At 39.6% G+C, this 22669-nt stretch overlaps 1 protein-coding gene across 6 annotated transcripts in view; it reads left to right on the forward strand.

The window, feature by feature from the left end:
- LOC134223251 (serine/threonine-protein kinase Pak) overlaps window positions 1-22669 on the forward strand; it is a 180291-nt gene that overhangs the window by 154842 nt on the left and 2780 nt on the right. For 5 of the 6 annotated variants that reach the window (XM_062702393.1, XM_062702394.1, XM_062702395.1 and 2 more), the window contains 3 exons: window positions 3766-4043; window positions 12057-12285; window positions 12481-13205. In XM_062702393.1, the coding sequence (XP_062558377.1) occupies window positions 3766-4043; window positions 12057-12285; window positions 12481-13205 (1232 nt within the window). The remainder of the gene's footprint in view (window positions 1-3765; window positions 4044-12056; window positions 12286-12480; window positions 13206-22669) is intronic. The other variant, XM_062702397.1, reaches the window with a different exon arrangement.

The following is a 22669-nucleotide window of genomic DNA, read 5'->3' on the forward strand; positions in this document are numbered from 1 at the left end:
ATTGAAATTTGGCCGTATTACCCGTTGGACCAAATGACTTTTTCGGCCAAATGGCCCATTCTGTCAAAAAACTATTTCTGTAAAACGGCATTTTTCGCCAACGATTGTTGCGGCCGGACAACCTTTTTCCGCCAAATTGCCAGCTCGGCCGTCTGTCGCTTTCGGTCCATGGAACTTACCAAGAATTTCTAATCGAAAATAGAAAGAATTTTCTGAAGAAATCCTCAAAATTTTCGAGCATTTTTTTCGATGTGTTAAAGTTGGCTATGCCAAACTAGCCGTTTAGTGATGAACTTCTCCCTGCGAAAAAATCACTCTAATAAAGGATAAAAAACTAACCGTCTTATATAATCTAGATTGGGGAAGTCAACCTAAAGCATCTCTTTTACCAGTCACAATTTTCTGTTTGAATTTCAAAGAATACTCAACAGAACAATCAAAAGGAACATTCCGTGGATATTCCGAATACTTTCCTATAGAAACGAAATTTGGAACAATTTCTCGTGAAAACTCTGAAGAGATTCTCATGTAAATCCCAAACAACTTTCCTTGGTAAATCCAAAGAGCTCCTCTTGATAATTCCAAAGAGTTCTCGATACTTGAAAGTAGTTCCCGTGGAAAATCTGAAAATAATTTCCAAATAAATATTCTGGAAAAACTAGAAATCGTTCATTAAAAATTTTAGGCGAAATTTAAAAGATTCTCCCGTTAATGTCTTGAAAATATCCAAAATGACCAATTCAACCGAACGATACTTTCGACCAAACGACTATTTCGGACTATTCGACTATCATGACATATACACGATTTTTTTAGCCAAAGGAACTGTTCGACCAAATGACATTCTCGGCCAATTCTAGATATCCTAGCGAAGTCTGAAAACACAATGAGATCATATAGAAAACATATTTTGATTTTAACGCCAAATTGAGTTATAATTCGTTTTCTATTATGTATAAATTATTATGATTGATTGCATATTTTGATCTCATTTTGCAGTAGATTACTAAATTGAATGATATGACATCAAACTGTGTACTTATTTTGTTATCGGAAACCAATATCAAAATTAGTTTTCGATTTGTTCTCATCGACAGCAGGAATAGTTTATGATTGAATGTCACAGTAAGATATTTCTGCTATTACGTTTTGTTATTTCAACCGTTAAAACGACCAAAAAGATGATTTCACAACATTGAAAAAAGTTATCGATTTGCTCGGGAACGCTTCGGTTAAACGACATATTCGGCCTAACAACTTTCAGCCTTGTGAATTTCTGCCGAACGACTCTTTTCTGTTCAAAAATTCAATTTCAATTAGATTTTTTTGAATTTCAACCAGAACTCCTTCGCAATTTTCACGCTTAGGTTTTACGGAGAGCTTTTCAAAATTTCAACAAGATATTGTATTTAATTTTCATGGAAATAATTGGTATCTTCACGAAAAATTCTCTGGAGTTTCAACATGATGTTGTAGAGATCTATCAGGAAATTATACGGAAATTGCACTGAATCTTTGGAGTTTCCACTGAAAATTTGAATCGGCGTAGAAAATTATAGATCAGCGGCGTGACAAATTTGAAACGGCGGCGCGCCGATGCAAAAATGTCGGCGGCGGCGGCGTGCCAAAAACTGTCGGCGGCGTGGCGCGGCGGCGCACACCTCTGAACACAAGTCGCTCTGACAGGCTGCTCAGTTTGTGCGTTACCGCATGAATGTGAGTGGCCCATTAAAATGCGTGGTGAATTTTTGTCATTTGCTGCGTGAATGTGTACATTGTACTGTAGTGAATTTCATATTCGTGGCGCACTGGCTGATGTGAGTGAGTCTTCAAGGAAGGGGGAAAATAAAAAAATGAAATTAAAAAACATCACCTTCATCCAGTGCTGCCGAATATTTACAAGCCTGGCTGCAACACTCACGCCGACCTTCTGCATCTCACGAGCCAGGAGCCCAACACGTGCGGGTTCATTCAAAGTTCTCACGTTCCAAGATACGACTTTCCAATCGTTGTCCTTTATTCGTTGCCGGGTCTGTTGCCGTTAAATGAATCCGTTTGCTTTACTTTTGCCTTTCTTGGTAACCGTAGAATCTTCGGTAGACTACCTTACCAGGGTTGCGCTACCTACATCGCGTTGAAGGGGCTGCCTTCTCGGTGCTGACATGATGCAACATGGTATGCACTCGGACTATGATCAGCCGCCCCTAACATGGAGAACAGACGCTCAGTAAAATTTGCACCCCCGGAGAGGAAAAAATCGTTTGCTTTGCGGAATTCCTCGAAGATTTAGTTCGAACTCTCTCGACGATTTACTTCGGAATCATTTGACGTGTTGCTTCGAAATCCTTTGATGATTTGCTTCGGAATCCCTCGAAGATTGGCTTCGGAATCCTGGAGGATTAATTCGAAGTCCCTCGACGATTTGCTTCGGGATCCCTCGACAGGTTGCTCCGGAATCTTTCGACGATTTGCTTCTACATCCCTGGAACATTCCCTACGAAATCCCTGAACATTGACGATGGAATTCCTGAAACATCCCGGTCGGAATCCCTGGAGGATTTCCGTTGGAATCCCTGGAGGATTCCTGTCGACATCCCTGGAGGATTTGGAATTCCTGGACATTTCCTTCGGGCTCCCTGGAACATTCCTGCCGAAATCCCTGTGGATTCCTGGAGGTTCCCTTCGGTATGCTTGGAGGATTCCAGTCGAAATCCCTGGAACATTCCCTTTGGAATCACTAAAGAATTCTCATCAAAATCCTTGGAGGATTCCCGTCGTAAGCAATAGCCATACACTATCAATTTGAGTCGTTGTAGCAATTATCGGATGGTAAATAAACACACTTCTATACTGTGCTGTGGGATACAACCGAAAGCACGTGCTTGAGAAAAGAGAATATATGGATGAGTGTGATTTATCCGCAATTTCCTTAGGTGGTTGGACCGTATTTATCACATTACCACTAAGATAGCTTAATAGCGTGGTACAATGTTCGAGAATTTTTGAAAAGAAGTTCAAAATAGAGAAAATAGCTAAAGGGGCTATAGAACCATAACACGGATAGTGGTGATACAATCGTAGAATCATTTGCTTACTTATGCTGTACAATCGACTTTAGTTTGAGCACTGTATGAAAAGTATTATGTCGTATTTTATCTATTGAAGATGGGAGTGGAAAAACATGTCGTGAATTTAAAATTGCACCCGACTTGGAATTAATTTACAATGTTCTGAAAACTCAGATGTGAATGGAAGATTATGTGGATTATGATTATGTGGAAGTTTATGATTTGAAAAATGTATTGGAGGTAACCACTTTCCCTTCGATGGGACAGAGAAAACTTAGAAAATTTACTAAAATTTACGGTGTTCATTTGAATCCGGATCTTCCAGGATCAGTATAAGATTCAATGGAGGTAAAGAATGTCCTTACTGAGAGTATCTATCCCCTTTTTAATTTTTCCGAAAAAATCACGTTGATATCATTTTAGCATGCGAGTTCTCGTGCTATGAAAGTTAAAGCGAGTTGCGGAAAGTTTTGCTTGGCATGCTGGGGAACGTGACCCATCAAATCGAATATTTTTCCTAAAATTTATTTACATAAAAACGGATTTTCCACCAATTTTTATAATATTCGAGAAAATCTATATTTTCGTGACAAACCTTTTACCTTTGTCCTAGCCCAAGTCCCAACTCTTCTTTCCGTAAATGCCACAGCACCGCCATTTAGTTCATGCAAATACAATATTAAATGCTCAACTCCAGCTTCGTCCATAGGTTCCTCGCTGAGCCGAGTCAGCAGCAGCAGTCCGAGCAGTACCCCGACGGATTCGGAATCGCACGGCCCGGGCGGGGTCGGCCAGGTGCACCTCTCCAGCTCGCACTCGCAGGCGTACAGCTTAGGGCCGCTCTCGTCCCATCACAACTCGGCGAGCGGCGAGCACGACAGCGACGAACTCGGCGGACTCAGCAGCGGAGGCAGCATCAGCGGCAATGGCATACCGCCGCCGATTGCGAGCCGACCGGAGCGGACCAAGTCCATCGTGAGTATCATTTGTTTGGCTCTCATACCTATATATTATTTATTCAATTCCTTCCCTAAATAAGGACAACGGTAGAATTCATGATAACTAATTTTGATTAAATAACTGAGTAATTGAGTGTTATAGACATGGTGTTTGCCATGCGCTGTTATCACATTTTATGTTAACATTTACTTCATTGTCGCATATGATACAATCGATAAATGTACTAATGCAGATTTCCGTACAATCTGACAGGATTAGTCATGGTCAGTGGTGACGATGGATCGTGTAATGTATGTAGGGGGTTTTGTTTTTAGTGAAATCTTACAAGCTCGACCAATATAATTTAGGGTCAACTGGCGGGTACCTGTTATGGAGTCTTACTTTGTTTTATTTGTCAATATCAGTCATAAATTGAAGAGGGAAGCCGAATCAAAAGTGGCGTGTCCATCGGCTCAGGGTAATTGCAAACCTTCAGTAGTGCTACCTTTGAACCTAATGAAAGTCCGAGAAAAAATTAGATTTGACAGACGTTTCCGCTCTCTTGGAATGAAAATAAACAAATAGAATAGAGGTGGTACCAATTAGAAGGATGATATTTTCAAGTACATCTTAATTTTATTACCATACTCGCCACGCCATAAAACAATAAAGGCCCCTAAGGTGTGTTTATCCATAGTGCACCATTTATTGAACATGTAAAAGGTGTAGTCATTACTAAATTTACTACAGTCAGGGTTGCTGCTATTCGTGTGGACATGTTTTGTGTTTCTCTATTCTCGTATATGCGCCACAAAGGTTAGAAGAGCCAATAACTACCTACAATCGAAAATACTTAATTTCTGCCACTCGTGCTACGAATTCCAGTACAGCTTAAGAACGTATAACTGTGGAAGTGCCAAACTACGTTGGCGTCAATATCCCGTTTGTGGAATACGATGCTAGTGAAAAGAGAAAAGAGAACATAAATGAATGGTTGCAACCCTGGTATGCAGGTATGCAGAAGGCAAATGCATAACAATGCTACCTTTTCGTTTCCTACCATAAATATCTTTACCGTGCTGTATTATTCAAAGACCACTTTGAAGTCGGGATACTATTCTGCAATCATTGACATTTTCATTTCACAATAAATTTTACGATAATGCTAATGGCGCTGGAACAATGTGACAAAGAGAGACCTTTCCTACACACTTATGTGGCAGCAAAATAAAATTTCCATAAAGATTTAGAAATTTTCCATAAAAAAAGGAATTTCCAATAAAGAAATCAGGGTATAAGCAACAAATAAATATAGTTTCCACAAATAATGCTAAATTTCCATAAACAATTAAGATTTTTTCACAAAACAACAATAACTTTTAAAATAAAAAATTGCATATTAGCAATAAACAATCACAAAATTTTCAAAAAAAAAATTTTTTCCATGAAAAATTCCACAAAATAATTAATAAAAAGCAATAAAAAATAATAAAATTTCCATGAAAAAATATTAAAAAAAAAACAAACAAATTGATTAAATTTTCCATGAACAATAAACGCGTATAAAGAAGGGATCATCTATGGAAACAATGCTTAGTTTTATTGCTTTTTTATTGTTCTTAATGGAAATTTTCATATTTTTTGGGAAAGTTTTTATTTTTTTTTTCAAAAAAAAATTAATTTTGTGGAAAATTTTGTAATTGTTTATTACTAATATTTACTATTTATTTACGGAAAATTTGTATTTTTTCTATGGAACATTTGGATTTCTTCATGGAAAATTATCCTTTTATAATTGTGGAAAAATCTTAACTGTTTATAGAAGTTTTGCATTATATTTTTTTTATTGCTTATATCTTGATTTCTTTTTTTATGGAAAATTTCTATTTTTTTAGCAGGAGTTTTTATTTTAGTCCACTTAAGTTTGACGGTCGAATTTTGGCATACAACTGATAATATTTGCACAACCGAGGGTTTCGGCAAAAAAAATGCTATGGAATGTTTTGAAATGAAATCAAAGCATCAACCGAGGTATGAACAAAGCATGCTTTTCCGAAACGTAGCCGAAACGCCTACTTTGAGTGGCACACTAGGAGTTAAGTTTCGGAAATCAGTATGGCGAAAGGCAGCTAAAGTTTAAAATCTCGAAAATAATCACCTTAATCGAAAATATATTTGGTAGGCGTAGGGTAAGGGAGGTATTTTGGACCACCAGTTCGACGGCTCATATTTTGGACCACTGAGTGCAAATTGCTCCTGGTGGTCCAAAATAAAAGCCTTCGTAAGGGTGGTCCAAAATACATCCTTTACCCTAGTAGCCAGGGATTGAACCCTAAAGAGAAAGAACAAGTCTCTCACTCATCATCTTTGTATACATATACGATATGTAGCATACCGCGAGAGACTTTTTTCGCAAGCTGTCATGATAGAGAATTGATTCGGGATGCTATACCCCATGATAAATTTCTTTCAGAAAGCTCCAAATGCGAGGAGCACTGGCTCTGATGATGCATTTCAACTTGTTCTACAGAGCTGTGCAGTAACCAACACGAAAGGAGCGAAAACAAAGCGAGAATCACCATTTTACTGTGGGGGCTGCCTATCTGATTCTGTTTTTTCACACTTGTATACAAGTTTGATAAACTTGTAATCATGGCTTGTTATGATTCGGTACAGTTTTTGCCTCTCCTTTATCGTTGTTCGATTTCTATTGATAGCGATCTCTGCAAACCCTGGTAATAGCAGACATCTTCCTACATAACTGGTACCAAATAGTTTTTCGTGAAAAGTTCAATCGAGTTTTCCTTATTTCGTATCATAGAACATCGACTTATGCAGGGTTCACTGTAGCTTTTCCTCTCAACAAGCTGGCGTCCGGTCAGATATGATCGAAACCAATCGAGAAGATTTCCACCGACTCCAAGTCTGTCAAGCTTGGCGATTGCAATTTTATGGTTCAGCTTATCGAATGCTGCAGAAAGATCCGTGTGAATCACGTCCGTTTGAGTGCGTGCAATCATGCTATCCGTGACGTACGACGTTAGGCACAACAAGTTAGTAGTTGTTGAACGGCCAGCTGTCAAACCATGTTAATCAGCGCAAAGATATTGTTTGCAGTGGGCATTCAGTGGGTCAATGACAACCAGTTCAAAAAGCTTCGCTATTGCACTAAGCGATGTGATACCCCGATAATTGTTCACATCACGCTTGCTCCCCTTTTTTGTATAGCGGAAACATATCTGCAGTCTTCCAGCAAGATGGAAATGTGCCGCTGGATAGAGAGAGTTGGAATAACAGGAGAAGGGGTTCAAGCAGACAGGTAAAATTCTTTTTGAGAATCATCGATTGAACACCGTCAGGACCAGGCTTAGATAATGTCTTAAGCTTAGACATCGCTCTTGAAATGGCTTCGACATTCACCTCGATATCACCGAGCGATTGATTCGCTAATGGGACGTTGCTGGCAGCGGTGGTCACGACATCAACAGGTAGTTGTTCGTCTTCAAACACACTGGCGAATTTAGCTGAGAACAGGTTGCATATACCTTGTTGGGTGCTTGCAGATTCACTATTGAATACCATGGACGATGGAAACCCAGTCTCTTTGCGCTGTTCATTTACGAAGCTCCAAAAGGACTTTGGGTGAGATCTTAGTCGTCGCTGTATCCCTCTTTGGTAGCGTAGGAAATGATAACGACTGATCCGCTTATAATCGTTGTTGAGTCTGACATAATGGAATTTGAGTGGCAACGTACGGTGTTCCGTGTAACTTCTGAGTGCAGCTTTCTTGCACCTTTTCAGCGACCGGAGAGCATTCGTCATCCACGGGATCCGAGAGTCTGATCGAACGGACTTTTTTGGGACATGCCTGTCGATGATGTACACCATGATGTGAGAAAAAGTGTCTGCAGCAGAATTAATGTCCACTGGATCGAGAATGTGTTCCAAATCCATATTTGATAACACTTCAGTAATACTGCGATGGTCCGCCTTATGGAAATCGTACGACACTACGGCTGGGGGGTTGAAGAAATCACGCATAACATTATCTTCGACGGCAATCACTAGAGGGCGGTGATGAGCAACATCCTTAACTAAGGGTGCAGGAGCCAAACAGATGGAAGGTGCCGTGGTACGACCACTCACGAAGCAGAGGTCCAGAGAGGGATTATTCTCGTTAACCTCGCCATTTATTTGAGATAGTGTTGCGATACTGTAGTTATCCAGAAGTTTAACGGCACCTGCGTGGAACGTGGAGCTTTCAAGATCCGGACGGAAGAAGCCGCTGTGAATGGGAGTCCATGTAATGCTCGTAAGGTTGAAGTCGCCCAAAATCACAACCTCATCACAAGGCGCGGCCTTATCTGAAGCACAAGATACAGATCGGCAGTGTGTGTCAATGAGATCCAAGTCGCGAGTTCGATCCGGAGGGATGTACACAGCACAGAGGAATAGTTGCCTGTCACCAAGCTGAATAACAACCCATACTTGCTCAACGGTGTTCCAAGAATCGTCCTCGACAATTTTTGCTTTCAAGCTGGAGTTAACTGCAACAAGTACGCCACCTCCGGTAGTTTTCCTGCTATTCTCCGTGTTGCGATCACAGCGAAAAACTTCGTAGCCGGCTCCAAAAACGTAGCTCGAAATAGTTCGAGAATCAAGCCAGGTTTCAGTAAACACTATGACGTCGTAGTTCTGATCCAGAACAGCTAGTCGATATTCGTCCAGAAGGCCGTTAATTCCTCGGACCTCATGCAGATCTACCATCGGGAACTATCAAAGTCAAAGTCAAAGATCGTGATCGAGCCGAGAGCTGAACTAAGCTGAGAGCGGAGTGGATCAAGAACACTGGAAATCAATTATCGGAGTTGTATAGATCCACCGCCAGGAACTAGTCCGAGCAGATCGTCGTGTGGCGTCCGTGTGACGAAGATGCAAGTTTTAAATGCAATTAACAGTGGGCCACTCTTTCACTTTCTCTCCTAGTAGGAGCTAGATCGACATTTGGTAAACCGAGCTAGTATTTCCTCTCTCGGGCGTCCAAGGCACAGTGGTCTATGTGGCAGGCAATGCCGTAATAAGTTTTTCAAGCCTAAAATAGCAGAGATGCAAAATAATATTTTTTCTACAAAGTTGTTCCTAACGGTAAGGAGATTATTGGGGGTTCCATAAAAATTAGGGTGGGCCACAATGAAAAAAAATGAAAAACAAAACTTTTTATTTGCAGAGATACGGGTATATAATGTTCCGCAAAGTGATTCAGCTAGTTTACAAGAATTTTGGTCATAAAATTATTTCTCTAACTCTTAAATTGACTGATTTAGAGCAATTTTCCCAAGTTTGCTTAGGATGACTCTTAAAAAATCAGTTTTTTTGCTCTAACTTTTTTGTTTCAAATTTCTCAGCAATGAATAAGAGGTAACATGACAAAAAAGGAGAAAGGAGAGGTGAAGGCTCCAATGACTGGCCGGAGTAATACTTCCCTTTCGACTTGTGCATTTGTGTCACTGATGAGTTTCACTTCGTATTTTGAGATAAGTCTTGTCTAGACGCTCATAAAACTCGTCCTTCACATCATCGGATGTGTCGTTGGTTGGTGCGTATGCATCGATCAAGCTTTAGTTGAAGAACTGCCCCATAATTCTCCACACGCAAATACACAATCACTTACCGACCACCATCTGTTGATTCAACGCTGCTGCTTACCGAGCACTACGAAACCAATTGCGCCTAAAAAAACAAATAAATAATAAAACTTATTATTACAATAAATTAGGGTCAAAGACCCAATAGTGGAGGTAATAAGCACGCGCCATCACTAATTTCTCGCTTACACCTAATAGATAAAGTACCTCACTTACCTCGAGGATGTATTCGAAAGCCCAGTAACACTATTTTAGGAGAATTATGTTCCGATCGCAAGAAAATCCTTGATTGTGACCTAAAATCATTCCTCCAAGTATTGGTACAATGTTCCAATAGTTGCGGTATTTATTAATTTGTGTTCCTATAGTTGCGAATCTCACTGTTTTTGTATCCGCAACTATTGGTGCAAAGTCCAGAAAAAAAATAATTATTTGAGTATTATTTACCGTTTTTGAAGATATTCCTAGGCTGTTTGTGCTTGTTTCGTTTAATGACAGTACACGTAATTGATCAACAATGTGGGTTGCTACGTTAAATCTGTAGTTTCTCTAAAAACTACACTACCGCAACTATAGGAGCAACCACGACTATCGGAACTTTTACCCTATTACTGAATAATTTGAAGAAAATGCATAAAAATAAGTTTGTTAATATGTTTGTTGATAAACTCAGTGATATTGAACGATTTGTCAATAAAAAGAGGGTGCTCACAACCGAATTAACCAGCGCTTCAGTTGAATGATGAAAAAAAAAATTCGAGCTCAAATGTTGATGAACCATAAAATAGACTAAAATTACCGTATGAGTACGCATTAGAACTCACTTTTTCAATTCGGAATTCTGCACGAAACATCGTGTTTCGATAGCAAAGTAATGACAGATGTCAGAATGCAGTATCTGCTTTCTGTCAAAAGATACGTGGGGGTGCCCACAACCGAACCACCTCCCCTACTGTTTTGATCTAAAGGCAAGCTGATAGGATATAACTCCAAAAATGAAAACATTAAAGTGCCTAATAGAAAACATAAAACACAACCACACAACCATTTTTTTTCCTGATTCGATTATAGTAGTTGATTCAAAGCTTTTAAAATTAAGGAGCATCATAAACAAATAATCTTTATGTGCTACTTACGAACAAAATACCTATCCATGGAAAATTACGACAAACAAAAAATCGACAGACGAGCCTCTAATGTCCCTAAAACAAGACAGAAAAAACTTCTTTCCCATAACCAAACGCAAAATCCGCATGCTGTGCGTGCACTTCCGTTTCTTGTAAGAATTTCGCCGCACCCACATTTATTTTGCAAAGCCATTGAACCGAATCTTACCTGCTCGATTACCTGCCGTCACTAGTCAACATAAACGTGTTGTCCCAAAATTTCCTGCATAGTTTGCATATTTCTTCCATTCCATGCAATCCCTGCTTTTTGGGGTGTCTTTCGTAATCAGCTTATGTTGGCTGTTGCAGTACTTTCTTACAAACTTTTGGGCCTTTCTCAAGAAGGGGTCCTAATCTGCTCGACAGTAACCAAAGTGCATCAGAACGTGATGGTTGTGTAGAGTGTTAAGATTTTTTTTCACAACAGTGACCAATCCTTTAACGAAAAATGTTCCAGGAACTGTTTGCGGTAACCCAAGTGCTTCATAGTAAGCTCAGTTGTCTAATCGATAGGATATCGCTGAGGTCTTCGGTAGGTCTAAAAAAATATTCAAAATGTGTGTTGAAAAAACATGAGTTTTTGACTGATCAGTTTTAAAAACTACTGAGCTATGGTGCCCAATTTTTACGAACTTATTGTGTTATTCTGCTAATGTTTGCATGAGCGACAAATAATTTCCTAGTAGCCGTGACTTTTGAATTATGAACATCAACTGATCCATCGTCGCATGACTAATCATGTTAATTTGTCAGGAAAGCCGTATTTGATGAAAACGATTGAAACTTGTAAGAAGTTGTAAAAACATATTATTCAACTTAAAATTCAAAATTAATTAGAATTGTTCATATTTTAATTTAAAGATGTATTTAGTATTTTTCCATGGGAAACAGTTATTAAAGAAAACAATTGTTTGAAAACAAGATCTTATTAATGTTGTCTATAATGATTTCTTATCTTAAAGGTATTAAAGAGATTAAAATATAAAATATTAAAATGGGTAATGCTACCTTATTCAGAAAAGTTTAAAATAAAACAATCTGGAAGTTTTTTTTACATAAAAAACTTCTATTTACGAAGTTTATTCACGAAAAAATCATTATTTTATATTGCTTTTCGTATTCATAAGGGTCTCTGATCTCAGCTATTGCTTTAATAAAAACAGTTCGAATATCTTTTACCTATATAACTTTTATCTATTCTAAATCACATTATTAACTAATCTTCTATTGTTTCACAGTACACGAGGCCTATCGATGAGCCAACGCCGATATCACCACCAGTACCTCCCCATCTCAGCAACAGTGGAACGACAGGCGTGCGCAGTCCCACGTTCGACAAGAACAAGAACTCGACGACGATCCTCACATCGACGGTAAACACCAACTCGACGAGCGCTGCGGCCGTGCCCCAAACGCCAACCGTCGCCGCGTGCAATCTGAACAACGCCAACAACCAGCAGCTGCAAGGTAACGAAGATAATACAATACTAACTCCACTAACACCAACTAGCAATCGAACCGACTCACTAATAACGGAAACGGCAGCGACGGTACCCGTCTCTCCGACGACGATCACTCCGACTACAACGTTTACTGCTACTAGTACGACTACAACATCTCCAACATCCACCTCATCTACAACATGTCCATCCTCACCAACAGCGGCCCAAACAGGCACAACGACGACGACGACGACAACCGCCACCACCGTAGTGCCCCCCGTGGGCTCCACCACGACCACGACGGCCAACAATGAAGCTCCCAGCCAGCAGCGCACCAATACCAAGAAGAAGAAAATGTCCGACGAAGAGATCCTTGAGAAGCTTCGAACAATCGTCAGCGTGGGCGATCCTAAGCGGAAATACAACAAAATGGAGAAAATCGGGCAAGGTGCCTCCGGAACGGTGTATACGGCTATCGAGAGTTCCACTGGCATGGAGGTAGCCATCAAACAGATGAACCTCAGCCAACAGCCCAAGAAGGAACTGATAATCAACGAAATCCTGGTGATGCGAGAGAACAAACATCCAAACGTGGTCAACTATTTGGACAGCTATCTGGTATCGGAGGAGCTTTGGGTGGTCATGGAATACCTTCCGGGAGGGTCGCTAACGGACGTCGTCACCGAGACGTGCATGGATGAGGGTCAAATTGCAGCCGTCTGCCGCGAGGTGTTACAAGCGTTGGAGTTCCTTCACAGCAATCAGGTCATCCATCGAGACATCAAGAGCGATAACATTCTGCTGGGACTGGACGGCAGCGTGAAGCTGACGGATTTCGGATTTTGTGCGCAAATCTCGCCGGAGCAGTCGAAGCGGACTACCATGGTGGGAACACCGTACTGGATGGCACCGGAAGTGGTCACGAGAAAGCAATACGGACCTAAGGTAAGTTGGCTGTTTGATTCCATGGCTCTCTCATGTTCATGTCATGTGCGTTCAAGGCTCACGATTTGGTAGTATGGAATAGTGACATTCTCTACATAGGGTGAGTGTACCAATTGTCGCCATACATAAGAGCATTTTTTCATTTAAACAGAAGTAAAAGGCATGTGGGTGGACTTTATATATCAAGCGAAAGGTTTTACTTCCTGCTCCTTAGAACAGCTGTGAAAACCACAATAAAATTTGTTATAATCATCAAAATTGATTTATCCATAATAGGGACGCATGCACCAGTTGTGGCACTATTCTTAATTTTGGTTCCTTATTTGGCAAATCCCATTGTTTTCTTACGGGACTGGCCAAATAGGGACCACTAGTGCGACAACTGGTGCAAAGGACGTCAAAAATTAGGCAAAATCAATTTTTACAATTATGCTTTGTCTGTTTTGGAGGAGATCAAAGGTTTTATCGTATCATATGAATATGCTTTATCGATATGAACTTGGTTTGCGGTGATTTGATTGGCCATTTGGCATATAAAGCATTAGTGCGACAACTGGTGCTATAGCCACAACTGGTACATCTAGCCTAGCCATGAAAAGTCGCGTCTTTTCGTCTTGTCGGATATATTTATGCGATCATTCTTTGATTTATTGCATTAATAGACGAATCCAAGTAAGAATAAGAAGAAGACACACGTCGGAGTTAACTTTGACAGATCCTACAGTACAGCAATGGAAGATAATTTTAAAATGCTTATAATAAATTCTAGATAAATTGTAATTAAAATCTGATTGATGTACCTACGATATGGAAAAAGTTCTGAATTACATATTTGGAAGCTTATCTCAATTTTTTGAATATTTTCCAAAAATGTATCTATCATACAGTTCGGACCTTTTTCATATCATACATCAATTAGATTTTATTTACATTTTGTCTAATATTTATTACAAGTATTTTAAAATGATCTCCCTATGCTAAGCCTTAGGATATGTCAAAGTTAACACCGTTGAGTGTCTTCTTCTTATTTTTACTTGGATTCGTCTATAGAGTTACTGCTCCTGGACTTCATCTCATGACTTTTATGTTCATCTCATCTAAAAGAGAGAAATAAATGAGAAATGATTTGTTTCTTATTTTTGGGATTTTTCCAGACGTGCGCATGTTAGCAAAAAGAAGTGTCGAGATTGGTGCGGTATTTTTTTCTTTCGCGACGAGATGAATGAACATAGAAACAATTACCATATAGACTAGATGTACCAGTTGTGGCTATAGCACCAGTTGTCGCACTAGTGCTTTATATGCCAAATGGCCAATCAAATCACCACAAACCAAGTTCATATCGATAAAGCATATTCTTATGATACGATAAAACCTTTGATCTCCTCCAAAAAAAGCAAAGCATAATTGTAAAAATTGATTTTGCTTAATTTTTGACGTCCTTTGCACCAGTTGTCGCATTAGTGGTCCCTATTTGGCCAATCCCATAAGAAAACAATGGGATTTGCCAAATAAGGAACCAAAATTAAGAATAGTGCCACAACTGGTGCATGCGTTCCTATTATGGATTAATCAATTTTGATGATTATAGCAAATTTTATTGTGGTTTTCACAGCTATTCTAAAGAGCAGGAAGTAAAACCTTTCGTTTGATAAATAAAGTCCACCCACATGCCCTCTACTTATTTAAAAAAAAATAGTTGTTCTTATGTATGGCGTCAATTGGTACACCCACCCTATTCCTATGTTTTTAAGCTTTGCGATTTGCGAGATTTTGAAAGCCCCTTGCTGAAGAACTTTCGTTTTGCTTGGCATCCTTTTTCTATGCCATTCTTTCCATATATAATTTTTAATTTTTCCTAGGCATGAGCTATGATATCGACTCGGGCAATGCCCTGTCATGATGTTCTTTAATAGTGTTTAGTACTCTTTTGGATAGTTGTACCATTTTGCGAGTTATGGAAACATTTGAATTGATAAAATGTTTTGATTGCCTTTCTAAATTGGCTTTTTTTGAGTGACTGAATGCATTCCCAAACAAAAAAGGTTTTTAGAATGACAAGATGACGCTGAGGGTAACATTCAAAGAGGTTTTAGATCTTCTGATCCTCAAAGCACTCTGTTTCAGCTTCTTCAAGTACAATTTGGTGTAGTGCAAGCATGTACAGTAAAGCATTCAGTGGTTTCGATTGAGTACTGCTCACAGCACCTGTAACTGTGACCACCAACGAACCATGATTTCACTATCGTTGAATATATCCAATGAAACATTTTCGGCGCCCACCATTGCCTTTCATATGTTCTAAATGTGTTCTAAATGCTAGTTCCAATTAATTGTTCTAAATGCTTGTTCCAATTAAGTTATCCATCAGGAACTACGCTAAGGTATTTGAAAGATTGAAAAGTTTTTCAATATGTATCATGTTATTCAGCAAAAATTACCTCCTATGCGTAAATGGCACCACGTGGAGATATAATTTGAAGCAGTCTGCATTATATTGACAACTAGCGAAAGAAACCCAGCTTTGCCCGGGTGTTGCAAATGTCATAATGAACTATTTTCAGCACCGCACTCTAGATCAATTTCCATGCGTTTGTTTTGTTTTCCTCAACAGCTGACCCAAAATTGTATTGTATTGATTTTTTTACATTTCCCCGTTAAATTCACCAGATTTTTGTATATACAAACATTGCGGATCCCAAAACGAATCGACCAGGGAAAAAATCTTGCAAATCGGTCAACCCGTTTGCGAGTTAAATCGTCAGGAAGGAAATCTCAACTCATTTTTATTATATAGAAGAAAGATAATAGTATGCTGTCCAATGAGCAGCTCGAAGTAGCTCGAAGTTGTTCCCGTCCTGCTCGTTCTTTTTTGTCAACAAATGGGCATGAGCAGGACAGGGAGAAACTTTGGGCTACTTCAAGCTCTCATATTGGACAGCACTAATGTCATTTTCCTCGTATGTTTATGGTAATAGCGTCAACGAAACCAATTACTTAGAAGATTTGGGCTAACAGGTATTTGAGAAGGTCTGCCACTTTTAACCCTTATGCGGCCGACGGGGTACCCGTGTTCCTTTTTCAAATTCAAGTGGTGATATTTCAATGGATTTTTATAGCTGAAAGCTGGCACTCGGTGACATCTAAGAACTCCATAAAATGTAGCATCTGTGAGAAAATCACGTTGATACAGTGAGGAGGGACGTGGGGAGGGGCATCTGATTTTTTTTACCACGTGGATGGCCGACAGGGTACCCGTGTTCCCATAAATTGATATTTTCATAACTTTAACAATTTTCAACCGATTTAGATAATTTTGACAGTTTTGGAAACAGAAACTCATATACTTTTTGCCCATTGTCAAGGTTTACAGCTTTTGTCCATGGTTATACAAGAAATCTTTGAAGTAAGGCTTAAGAGTCTACACTCGTAACCGAAGGACTATCAACCAGTTTCAAATATATTACATGCTCATTGCGCTTCTTAGAATAGTCGGTGTTCACAGTATATATTCTGGGTCTCCAAAAACCCCTGGAGTAAGGCCTAAGTCATCCAAAAAATCCCTAAAATCAGATCTTATGGTCTGCTAACGTAACCAAAGGTCTATCGTGTAAATTCAAAAACGGTACATGCTCTTTATGCTGCTTAGCATATAATGCTTTCACAGTATATGTTCCGGGTCATCAATGACCTTTTCTTAACCCTTAAATGCGCAATGTTGTTTTAAAACAACAAACCGAAAATACGTTTAATGTTAATGATTTTAATGGTTGTTTACGTTAAAAATAATTTCGACGATTTCTAAAAAAATCACCTTGCGCCTTTAAGGGTTAAAACATGTTTGCATTCCAAGTAGTTCTTGTTGCTGTCATTGATTTCAGGTAGTCTACGAACTCCATACAGTCAAGTACAGTACAGTCCTTCGGATCAATCTCTGTAATGGAGGCAGTTAACGAAGAATAAACAAGTTGCGTAACCCCTTCTTGGTATATGTTTGTATTCTAAGTAGTTCTTGTTGTTGTCGTGGGCTCCAGGTAGTCTACGAACTCCATAGAGTCAAGATCTGTGGATCAACCTCAGTAACGGAGGCAGTTATTGAAGAATAAACAAGTTGTGTGACCCCTTCTTGGCATTTGTTTGTATTCCAAGTAATTCTTGTTGTTGTCATTGGTTCCAGGTAGTCTACAAACTCCATAAATTCAAGGTCTGTGGATCAACCTCCGTAATAGAGGCAGTTAATGAAGAATAAACAAGTTGTGTGACCCCTTATTGATATATATCTGTTTTTCATGTAGTTCTTGCTGTTGTCGTGAGTTCCAGGTAGTCTACGAACTCCATACAGTCAAGGTCTTTGGATCAATCTCCGTGATGGAGGCAGTTATCGGAGAATAAACAAGTTGTGTGACCCCTTCTTGGTATATGTTTGTATTCCAAGTAGTTCCTGTTGTTGTCGTGAGTCCCAGGTAGTCTACCAACTCCACACAGTCAAGGTTTTTGAATCAATCTCCGTAATGGAGGCAGTTATCTAAGAATAAACAAGTTGTGTGACCCCTTCTTGGCATATGTTTGTATTCCAAGTAGTTCTGGTTGTTGTCGTGGGCTCTAGGTAGTCTACGAACTTCATAGGTTCATGGTCAGTGGATCAACCTCCGTAATGGAGGCAGTTATTGAAGAATAAACATGTTTTGTGACCCCTTCTTGGCATATGTTTGTTTTTCATGTAGTTCTTGTTGTTGTCGTGAGTTCCAGGTAGTCTACGAACTCCATACAGTCAAGGTCTTCGGAGCAATCTCCGTAATGGAGGCGTTTATCGAAGAATAAACAAGTTGCGTGACCCCTTCTTGGAATATGTTTTTATTTCATGTAGTTCTTGTTGTTGTCGTGAGTTCCAGGTAGTCTACAAACGCCATACAGTCAAGATCTTTGGATCAATCTCCGTAATGGAGGCAGTTATCGAAGAATAAACAAGTTACGTGACCACTTCGTGGTATATGTGTGTATTCCAAGTAGTTCTTGTTGTTGTCGAGGACTCCAGGTAGTCTACGAACTCCATAGAGTCAAGGTCTGGGGATCGACCTCGGTAACGGATGCAGCGTTTGAAGAATAAAAAAGGTTTGTGACCCCTTCGTGATATATGTTTGTATCCCAAGTAGTTCTTGTTGTTGTCGTTTGCTCCAGGAAGTCTACGAACTCCATAGATTAAAGGTCGGTGGATCAACCTCCGTAATGGAGGCAGTTATTGAAGAATAAACAAGTTGCGTGACCCCTTCTTGGTATATGTGTGTATTCCAAGTAGTTTTTGTTGTTGTCGAGGACTCCAGGTAGTCTACGAGCTCCATAGAGTCAAGGTATGGGGTTCGACCTTGGTAACGGAGGCAGTTATTGAAGAATAAACAAGTTGTGTGACGCCTTCATGGTATTTGTTTGTATTCTAAGTAGTTTTTGTTGTCATTGGTTCCATGTCGTCTACGAACTCCATCGAAACAAGGTCTGTGGATCAATCTTCGTAATGGAGGCAAATATTGAAGAATAAACAAGTTTTGTGACACCTTCTTGGTATATGTTTGGATTCCTAGTAGTTCTTGTTGTCGTGGGCTCCAGATAGTCTACGAACTCCATAGATTCAAGGTCTGTGGATCCACCTCCGTAATGGAGGCAGTTATTGAATAATAAACAAGTTGTGTGACCCCTTCTTGGTATATGCTTGTATTCCATGTAGTTCTCGTTGATGTCGTGAGTTCCAGGTAGTCTACGAACTCCATACAGTCAAGATCTTCGGATCAATCTCCGTAATGGAGGCAGTTATCGAAGAATAAACAAGTAGCGTGACCCTTTCTTAGTATATGTTTGTATTCCAAGTAGTTCTTGTTGTTGTCATGGGCTCCAGGTAGTCTACGAACTCCATAGAGTCAAGGTCAGTGGATCAACCTCCGTAACGGATGCAGTTATTAAAGAACATTTGGGAGGGACGGAAGGTAGCGGTTTTCCTCCAATATCTGTTCCGAACTTAATCTATCACATGTTGTGCATATGCATAATCGAGTTTCAGACATAACAATTAATTTCCACTCCGGGTGGCTCAATACCCGGAACATGGGCAATTAACTTTGAATGTACTGAACTCGAAAGGCAATCTCTCTTCGCTTATGTGGTCGGGTTGGGATCTGACGACCAACTTGAACAATCTCACACAACCCTACTTCATCGATCACCGTTGGTAATGAAGAAAGTGTGTAGGAGCCAGATAATACTAAATACTCATCCTACTTGGTTGTCATTGTACAAAAACATATATGAGAGAGTTAGTTCTGAGAATGTATTGCGAGAGTTCGGCTACATGTCCGGTGCTGTGAATTTGGTTTCATACCCGCTAAGCTGCGGAGGACGACGGAGGTCCTTCGTAGCTTAGTAGGGAAAACACCTGTCTAGCGTACTGGTTTCGTGGGATCAAACCCCACCGAAGTTCTATAGATCAATCTCCGTAATAGAGGCAGTTATCGAAAAATAAACAAGTTTTGTGACCCCATCTTGGTATATGTTTGTATTCCAAGTAGTTCTTGTTGTTGTCTTGAGCTCCACGTAGTCTATGAAATAGAGTCAAGGTGGATGGATCAACCTCCTTAATGGAGGAAGTTATTTGAAAATAAACAAGTTGTGAGATCCCTTCTTGGTATATGTTTGTATTTTAAGTAATTATTTTCATTGTCGTAGGCTCCGTAATGAAGGCAAGGCAAAATACGTGAATGGAATCCGTATTTTTTTTGTCGAAAACACTTACAAACTTATTAACAGGTACTCATAAATGATTCATAATAAGCTACAGGCAGTGAAAGTTATTTCATGAAAATCTTTATTGTTTGCGGCAAATTGGGTCGAAAACGTGATAAAATCGGGTTAGGCAAAATCAGGGGTAGACAAAATCTGGGAGTGACAAAATCGGGTCAACCTCATCTGAGTGAATGTACGCATTCCTAGTACAGTAGCCGTTCGATAACTGCAAAATGTTTACTTTTCAGTTATCGAATGCCGTTCGATAACTGCAACGCACTCTAGACGTCAAACGGTTGCCAATCGACGCCAGATGCAATAAAAGTGCATCTAAATGTGCAGCGCAATGCAGCTGTCATTGAGTCTGACATCGGTTTGAAGCTTAGCCGTCCGATAACTGTAAAACTGTTGCAACTATCGAATTGCAGTTAAAAAGCATTGCAGTTAAATGACTTGCAGTTATCGAACGTCTGCTGTAGTTTTCGTTTTTGCCATGGTACTAGGTAGTCTATGAACTCCATATAGGAATGATCTGCAGATCAACCCACGAACGGAAAGTTATTGGTATATGTTTGCATTTCAAGTAGTTCAAGATGTTGTAATTAGCTCTGGGCAGTTATTGAAGAATAAACAAGATGTGAAACCTCATCTTGATATATTAGCATTCGAAGTAGTTATTGTTGTCTTGTTGGTGTTGGTTCCAGGTAGTATACAAACTTCATTCATATTACTAATATGAAGTTGTCTATTCTTTGGAAATGCAAAATGTAAATAAATTGGAACGATACAACTTCACGCCGAGAACGTGAAAAAAGGGCTAATATCGCAAAGATCATGTCCCATATTGAAATTAGATTAAGGACACTCCTCACGGAATCCAAGTTTCAAAGTGCTCGCGTTTTCGGGGGCACATCAATCGATACGGAGGCGGCGCACAACTGTAATTTTTGTTGATTTAGCTTTGCTACGTTGCAGCATGCGTGAAATAATAAAAATGACAGTTGTGCGTTGCTTCCGTATCGAGTAGTGTGCCCCCGAAAACGCGAGCACTTTGAAACCTTGAGTGACCTTGAAGACCCTCTAAATATTCGTGTAAGCTTAGAAGTCTTACTCCATAAATTTCTAGGATGACCATTAGCATATGCCATCAACGCATTTTATTCATGGACCCCAAAGGCATGTACCAAATTTGTAGATTTGGTGTAGATCCTAATATCTTACTTCAGGGTTTTCTTGGATGACCATGAACATTTGAAATGCGTGCATTCTATTCTACGTATCATAAAAGGCATGTATAACTATTCAAATAGACCGAAAGAACTCTGGTTACGCGTGAAGTTCCTGAGGATTTTCAAATGTTCTCTTGGATACCCAAGATACAATGATTGCGGTATATTCTATGTACCACAAAGGGCATATGCCACTTTTGAAACAATCCGAAAGGTATCTGGTTACGTGTGAAGATCCTGACGCCTATTCTAGCATTTTCTTGGAAGACCATAAACATATGCGATGGACGTATTCTATTCTATGTACCACAAAGGGCATGTACCACTTTTGAAACAAGCTAAAAGATCTCTGGGTACCCATCCAGATTTAAAGGCCTATTCCAAGGTTTTCTTAGATGACCATGAACCTATGCAATGGACGCAATCTATTCTATGTATCACAAAGGGCATGTAACACTTTTGAAAAAATCTGAAAGATCTCTGGTTACGCGTGTAGACCGGAAGGCCTTTTCCAGGATTTTCTTGGATGACCATGAACAAATGCAATGAAGGCGCCAGAGGACTTATCCGAGAGATTTCTTCGATAGCGCAGAACATACGTAGTGATCACATTTGATTTCAAGATGCGCAAAGAGCATGTACCACTTTTGAGACAAGTCCATAGACCCATGGTTACGAGTGTAGATCTTAAGGCCTTACTCCAGAGATTTCTTGGATGACTCGGAACATATACTGTGAACGCATTCTATGCTAAGTATCACAAAGAGCATGTACCGTATTTGAATTTGCATAATAGGCCTTTGGTTACGCGAGTAGATCTTTAGGCTTTACTCCAGAGATTTCTCGGATGACTAAGACCTCATTTCAAGGATTTTTGCATTACCCGAAGCATATACTGTGAACACCTTCAATTCTAAAAAGCGCAAAGAGCTTGTAGCATATTTGAAACTGGTTGAATGGCCTTTGGTTTCGCGTGTAGACTCTTAAGTCTTACTTCAAAGATTTCTTGTATAACCATGGGCATAAGCTGTAAACCTTGACAATGGGCAAAAAGTATATGAGTTTCTGTTTCCAAAACTATCAAAATTATCCAAATCGGTTGAAAATTGTTGAAATTATGAGAATATCAATTTATGGGAACACGGGTACCCTGTCGGCCATCCACGTGTGTTTTTTTTGTTGGCCGCATAAGGGTTAAGTGTACGATTTCTATGATTCAGAAAGGCGAGAAAATTTCCCACCCAAAAACTTCTTCGACCGTATAGAGATTCGGTATCAGTCACCTTCAGAATGGTATGCTTCGTGCTAAGCCATATGCCTTATCGCAGAGCTGTGGAAGGTCCCACTTAGCAACAAGAAAGTATGCATCTGGCCGATCAAAGACCACAGAATATCGTATTATAGAGAAAGGAGAATCACGAAAGGCAGAATTGCATTGAACTGTTTTAACTTCCGGCTATGGTGGTT

Source organism: Armigeres subalbatus, chromosome 3 (assembly GCF_024139115.2).
Source record: "Armigeres subalbatus isolate Guangzhou_Male chromosome 3, GZ_Asu_2, whole genome shotgun sequence".
In the NCBI taxonomy this organism is placed as follows: domain Eukaryota; kingdom Metazoa; phylum Arthropoda; class Insecta; order Diptera; family Culicidae; genus Armigeres; species Armigeres subalbatus.